Raw genomic sequence first — 7,262 nt, 5'->3', positions numbered from 1 at the left:
AGGGTGAGTGCACCTGAAACTGAGACGAGATATCAGTATTGTTTTAAAAAATGGAAAGAAAGGAGGGGGTGATGCTGCGTAATAATATCACAACTGTTGGGTTTTGATAATTATTTGTTATTGGACGTACATAACGTATAGTGTATTAGTAACGACTTCTTAGCACAATGTGGTCTAGTTTAAGGATTGCATTTAAACGTGTAGTGGCTTTGAAATCCTGTGGATCGGAGCAAATTAAATAATTTCCTTCGCATCACTGTTGCTCTTCTGCAAAATCAATAAGGGTTTGGCGAGCAGTTGTGGTCGTCATTTACTGCTCGCAACGCGGCCCGCAGCGCGTCCTTAGAAGCTTCTAGAGAGAGAGGAGGCAAGTCAAAGAATGTGCTGATTAAGAGTTTCCCCCAATAGCCGCGCTCGTGACCCGACTTTCAATTAAACAGGAAGAGCAAGAAGAACTGGCCTTTTAAAGAGCCGCAGCGGCTATGCAAATACAAATACGAGTGGCGCGCTTCTCGTCCAGACGATGCATCATCTTCTGCAATCCATTTAGTTTCGTGATGGATCCAGTACTCACGAGCCAACCTTTAAAAGCCAAGATGATGGATTAAAACCATGCCGTGATAACTAATTCATGCGAGGATGTTAGAAAGGTTTATGAAATCTCCCTAATGCCTTCATGGAGGTTTAATATATGGAAACAGAGTGAACAAAAGGGATTGAGTGAAAGCAGGAGCCTGTCCAGGTTGATGTCTTAATTGAGTAATGTCTTCAAGCACGAATATTCAGCAATGAGAATATACAGTACACATACGATTCGAGACAGGGTGCATTAAGTAGTTTTATGATGTATTAGAACAAAGTCCATGATGTAACCATGGCAAGGCATCAGTAAGACACAAGAAAAGAAGACACATTTGCCCTTTGACCTTCGTACACACAGTCTGGGTGTCTATTTACAGAAAAACGATTGACTTTGATGGCTTTAATGATTTTTGTAACATTTTCCATACAGACATTTTTATTGACCTCTTACTTTTCTGATAACGACTGATTATCTGTCGTTTAATTGCAGTTTTTTTTTTTTATACAAACATCTACAGTACCTAGAGCTGCCAAAAGGAGGCACTTGATGCTCCAACCCGAATGGCAAAATGGCATAACGAGTGGCGGGCTCACTTAAAACAGCGGCCCTAAACATACACCCATATCACATAAAAAAAAGATTGGCAAAAAGAAAAAAAAATTAATAAATAAATAAGGAAGAAGAATCCCATCAATCCATCAAGCTGACAACATTACAGTAGACTTGCACGGAAAGGCGGGATATACAAGCTCGAGTGTAAACAACGCACTGTAAGCTGAAATACAAAAAACTAAAGAAACAAAGTATACACTTGGATTAAGCGCTTGAGGTCAGTTTAAGAAAGTTCACATTGCGTAGGCGAATTCGGACATGTCCGCGTCCCTTCCCTTTCCATCGATATGTAAACATCACATGATCTGCATCTGGCATGCAAAATGAGTCTTAAACACAAGTTAAAAGGTTCACACTGTAGAACTAAAAGAGGGAAGTTCAATGAAGGGAAGGTTTAATGATTGAATCATTTCAGGAAAGATTTTGTGTTTTTCTTTTATTTTTTTATGGGAGAACTGTCACTGCAATCCAGCTACTCCAACAAAATCGGTGGGAAAAAAATTCAATTGTTGAATCCTTGTGATCAAATCAAAATCGGTCTATGTTCTAAGAAAATTGTCCGTTCTGACTGGGTGGGAAGGTCAAAAACTTGTCCCCCATTAATCATAGGAACACTTGTGTATCTTATGTATTCCGAACAAGGAAGATAGAGAGAGAGAGAGATGGCAAAGTTGGAAAGTTGGAAAATGCCCAAAAATTGGGAAAAGTTACATACAAATCCAAAACAAAAAAAGTTGAAAAGATGTGACCAAGAAGTCCTGATTGTCATGGAATGACATTCAAAGGAGAGAAAAGTTTCTCAAAAAAGTCCACAAAACATCCACAACTTAACCATGGGAATGGAATCCTGATTGTCATGGAACATGTCCGGAGAAGCGTGTCGCTATGAAACAACTGGCTCAGTACAACATACAAAACGCGTTCCTCATTAGAAAATACCTCCATGTTCCATGTCATCCAAGCAATGAAGGTTTCCAGTGGAACAGTTGGTTCCTGGCAAGGTTCACTGAAAAGGTTTATTCTCAAACATGAGTGAGCATTCGCTTCTGCAGCGGCTTCGTCAGGTCCGAGTTCTGCGATGACGACTGTGAGTGGTGCGTCGAGGACGAAGCCGAGGCCTTGCTGGCTTTGTCGAAGTAACTGCTCGCGCTGCTATCACATGGGGCATCCTGGAAGGATCCGGAATCGCTGAGTTCACGCTCGCACAGCTCAATGGAGCTGGAGCCCATGGCCAGCACAAAACGGCCACCGTAGTCGTACAGTCGGTGGTTAGGTGCAGCTCCCAGTGTGGAGTAGATGTTAGTGAAGGACATGCCCGTGGGGACTCGCTGTTTACCCAGCGTTGCTGCTCCGGATGGATTGCGAACTTCAGCTGACGTAGTGGCGCTGTGCTCCTTAAAGGTGTTTACGCTGTAGTAGCCATTGGTCGGATCCTGAAAACATACATTATTATTATTATTATTATTATTATTAGTCACACATAATTATTTTTTAAAATCTCAATTGACATTTTACCATTTTATATAAAAATATAAAAAGTACATTTTAATAATAAATTTTCTGGTTCAATTTTTACAATTTAAAATTAAGTTACATTTTAGTACAATTTAGAGAAAGGCCTTCTGCGTTAATCTAAAACTGTGCCAATTAAGTTGTGATGTAAGTCAAAATGTATATATTTCAAAGTGTTATCACACATCAGTTTTTAATGCAAATATAATTACTAAAAATAGTTTTTTTTACAATTTATAATTTTGTATGATTTTGTTATTTAATTATTTATTGTAATATTGTAAATTATTCATATTAAATATGAATATAAAATTAGAAATGTGAATATTTATTCATCACAATATCAATATTGTATCTTGATATCAACCAGCCCTTCTGACTACTCATCTTCTACCTAACATTCAATCTTTCCTCTGACTTTCCAGCGACGTTTGTGGTAGCTCCATCCCCACCGACGACACACACCGTCATGTGTTCTACTAAAGGTTGTCTATTCACTGCCTTTTTTCCAGCCCAAAAATAAGCTGCATGCATTTATTTACACACACTCGAAGCCAAGGTCAATTTTGAGCAAAGCTAATTATACTCTGTGTGACATGAAAATTAGGGAACAGACTTAAAAGTGCTTTGAGTTAAAAAGATTACATGGTTTAGGCGTGTGAGACGGTCAAATCTGGTTATAGGCTAATTAAACATGTCTTGATGACTCTTTTTGAGAATTAGTGCTCCTAAAAACAAAATGATATCCTTTTAAATTTATTTCGGTTTTGTAAATTATTATAATTTATGAATATGTTTTTTATCAAATACTTTAGGAAAGGAGATGTTTTTCTGTACAAAGTGTATGTTGGGGTGGAACTATAGCGGAAGACTACGAGTCTTCGTTTTCTTCCTAATCTGGTCGCTTCCTACATCATACTCCAGCTAGCATCTTAAGAAAGTTAATGCTGACACATCCCTCCTCTAAAACATTTATTTTGAATTGCAGTTCAGCATAACATGCTTCATTTCCACTTTGACTACGCAAAGAGCTTTCCGTCATCTCCTGCAGGCGTGGACTCAGAAGGGCATCACAATTAGCTCGTGTCAATGGGATTGAAAAGTGAGATTATTTCCCCTCCGACCCTAATAGCATGGGGATCCTTTTTTTTTCTTTTCTTTTTTTTACTCAGGACAAAAACTGTGGTGTTGACGATCTCTTGATATGTTCTTTCATCACTAACTTTTTTTTTCCATACAGGCCTTTGAAAATGCAGGATCTTTGAAAACAATGCTAACAGGTGTTAGCGGGTGAACCTCTATCAGTACAGGCGTCTTACAGGCATTAGCACTGTCCTAGTTGTCCAATGTACGATTTATCAAACACAGCAATAAGCTATGATTTAAAGTTCTTCTTGCGTACGTGATAAATTAACAAACTGTGTTGTACAGTGAGCTGTTTTTACCGAGTGAAGTTTAAAAGAAGTTAGCTGCTGATTCATGATCAGTGTATCTGCCTACCTAATAAAGTCGGCACTAATAAACTGTTAAGTAAAAGCACTCGAGGGCAAAGTTCGCTCAGTTTGTAATACTTCGTTTAAAAAAATATTATGATTTTTATTACATTCAAGTGTTGAAAGCTTTTCAGGATTTTGAATGAAGCCTGGAGCAAATATTAATTTGCTTTTCATTAAATGGACTGCGCAGACACAGGAGCAGCATGACCCCTATTACCTCCCAATTTAACCTAAGGGGGTTAAAAAAACTACACTTCAGCACTTCATCCCAGCTCTTCACAAGCACTTTGATTTTAATTTGTTTGCAGACCAGAATAAATCTTGTGCTTTAAGATATTTAAAAAGAGATAGTACTGACTTCTTTCTCTCTACAAGAGCAACTGACACATTTATCAACGAAGGACTAAAAATTACATATCAACAATAGAAGATGTGGATAAGCTACTGTCTGTGAAAATGAAAACAAAAAACAGACAAATATAAAAACAAGCAACAGGTTAGTGACTTGGCTTTGACCAGTTAATCAACGTCGCCTAGATCAGTAACCCGGAAAAGGCTTGGCTTAGATCTGTGATTCAAGGAAGACGGTTGACTGGGGAACAACTTTACTTTAATTGGTACTGTACTTGAGAAACAACTGCTTTAGGTCTGCAGTCTCTAAAAAGACTCCGCTTAGATCGGTGACTCAGAGAAGATTCTGCATAGATTGGTGACACGCCGGTGACTCTGCTTAGATCGGTGACTCAGCGGTGACTCTGAATCTTTAAAAACAGAGAGATTGGTGACTCAGAGAAGACTCTGCTTAGATCAGTGACTCGGAATCAACTCTTAGATCAGTGACTCGGAGGAGACTCTGCATGGATCAGTTACTCTGGGAAGACTCTGCTTAGATTGATGACTTAGTTAAATTGCTTAGATCAGTGACTCGGAGAAGACTCTGCTTGGATCAGTGACTCGGAGGAGACTCTGCTTAGATCAGTGACTCGGAGGAGACTCTGCTTAGATCAGTGACTCGGAGGAGACTCTGCTTAGATCTCTGACTCGCAATCGACTCTGCTTAGATCTCAGACTCTGGACCTGTCCGACTCATCCTGGTGCCCCGTTTCTGGTTGGAGATCTCATCACATGGCCCCGTCTGTGCGCCTAGTGTCTGGGCATGGTTTCATGCTACCATAATGACGGTTCTGGCCTGAGAACTTGACCTGGCTGCAGTTGCTCGATACTGTAGTTCAGGATTGGAATTTCCTATCTAAGTATTTAAGTCTACCTACGCCTCCAATAACTACCTGGACTCCATATTAACATCAATTAACATCAACTGCTATAGCTGAACTGCCTGCAACCTAACACACAGTATGAATGCAGATCAATTCCTGCTTTCTGTTTCACCCAGATGAGGATGGGTTCCCTGTTGAGTCCGGTTCCTCTCAAGGTTTCTTCCTATTACCATCTCAGGGAGTTTTTCCTCTTATATATAGTGTTACGATGACGTTGCTTAGATTGGTGACTTGAAGAAAAGTCTGCGTAAATCGATGATGTAGAGGCAATTCTACTAATTCTACTCTGTAATACAGAGACGCCTCTGCTTAGATCTGTGTTAATTTATTGACTCCGAGACGTTTCCTCTTAGATTGATAACTCTGAGACGACTCCGCCTAGACCCGTGACTCGAGGACAGATCCGCTTGGATTGGCAGCTCAGAGATAAATTTTCAGATCAGTGACAAATGACCCTGTGCTTAATGAAGATGGACGAGTGCGAGCAGATCATAGGTTTACCTTAATGTGCTGGAACTCCTCCTCCTCTTCCTGTAGAACCTCCAGTTGCTTTAAAACAGACTCCTGCTGAAACTCTCCACGCTCCATCTTTGGCCAAAAAAAAGAAAGATTTAGGGGAAAGAAAACAAAAAGAGAGACAATGGAAGAAAAAAATAGAAGAGATAAAGAGAGAGTTGAAGGGTCAAAGAGAAAAAAAAAAGAAAAGAGTGCAAACAATATGGAGGCAAAGGGAGAGAAACAGAGACAGACATGGAGGTAATGGCCAGAAGGTGGAAGATAAAGTGGGGGATGATGGCACTAAGCATGCTGTGTTTCAGTATTTTGTTTATTGAAACAGCTCCATGAGCTTTTTTGCTCAAATCGACCAGATTTTCTCAGCAGGAAGTGAACGCTAAGGGAAAAAGGGAACTGGCAGGACTCACCATCATCTGCTTCACGCCCGCATGCTCCTCCGTCTCCCTCGCCGCATTATGATCCTTGTGAACGATCTCCACCCGGATGTCATTTTTTGCCGAGACGACCCCTTTGAGACCTGAAAGACAGCACAGTGATTAGTCAGAGCCATGAAGCTTCAAAAGCCCCGGCCTCCCAAATTCCCGCTGAATGTCTAGCAGTACATCACAGTGCTCTACTTAAGCCATTACAGCAGTGTGCACTGAACTGTTCCCTAAACGGGGAAAAAAAAAAAAAAAAGCAAACAAGTGAGAAAAGAGCATGAGACTGGATCTTACTTTCGGGTTTAATTGTGTTCGAGAGTTCTCTCTGGCGAGCAGAGAGCGAGACGGGCAGTGAGGACATTACCAGGTGCATGTCTTCTGTGGCACAACAACACAATACAACATAACAAACATGCAAATAAATAGGAGAGGGTCAGAAGGGGTCAAAATAATACCACAAGGCCTGTATAATTCTTATGGATCCTGAAAGACCGGGGCTGTGTCTCAAATCAAACACGACCATCTACATACAAAGAATACACTGTAGAGCAATATTTTTACTTAAACATGACTTGTATAAAAAAAAAAACAAGATAAGATTGTTAACCAGAAGAGTAGAAGATAAAACATATAAAAAAGTTTTCAGTTTCAGTAAAAGACCTTAATTTCCAGAACTTTGCTTCATACATAAGTACAGAACATAAGGGGTTAATATTTTGCCGTACAGCCTGATTCAAATCATGTAGAACAAAAAACCCAACACAGCACCTCTCTAAGGACATGTTCTCAAATGGAGGTGAGGACTAGCTCTGCACCCATTTATCAGCCCGAGGGATAGGAGGAA

At 40.0% G+C, this 7,262-nt stretch overlaps 1 protein-coding gene across 1 annotated transcript in view; it reads right to left on the bottom strand.

The window, feature by feature from the left end:
* Positions 1–2,066: 2,066 nt before the first annotated feature.
* The window catches only part of kirrel3a (kirre like nephrin family adhesion molecule 3a), a 97,517-nt gene continuing 92,321 nt past the window's right edge, over positions 2,067–7,262 (bottom strand). Inside the window, exons 13-16 of the mRNA XM_053516470.1 lie at positions 6,713–6,796; positions 6,404–6,513; positions 5,982–6,068; positions 2,067–2,628 (exon numbers count right to left, since the gene is read on the bottom strand). Coding sequence (XP_053372445.1) covers positions 2,218–2,628; positions 5,982–6,068; positions 6,404–6,513; positions 6,713–6,796 — 692 coding nt within the window. The 3' untranslated portion in view covers positions 2,067–2,217. The remainder of the gene's footprint in view (positions 2,629–5,981; positions 6,069–6,403; positions 6,514–6,712; positions 6,797–7,262) is intronic.

This window comes from Clarias gariepinus, chromosome 17 (genome assembly GCF_024256425.1).
Source record: "Clarias gariepinus isolate MV-2021 ecotype Netherlands chromosome 17, CGAR_prim_01v2, whole genome shotgun sequence".
NCBI classification, from domain to species: domain Eukaryota; kingdom Metazoa; phylum Chordata; class Actinopteri; order Siluriformes; family Clariidae; genus Clarias; species Clarias gariepinus.
This window is presented reverse-complemented; position numbering and strand designations above follow the sequence as displayed.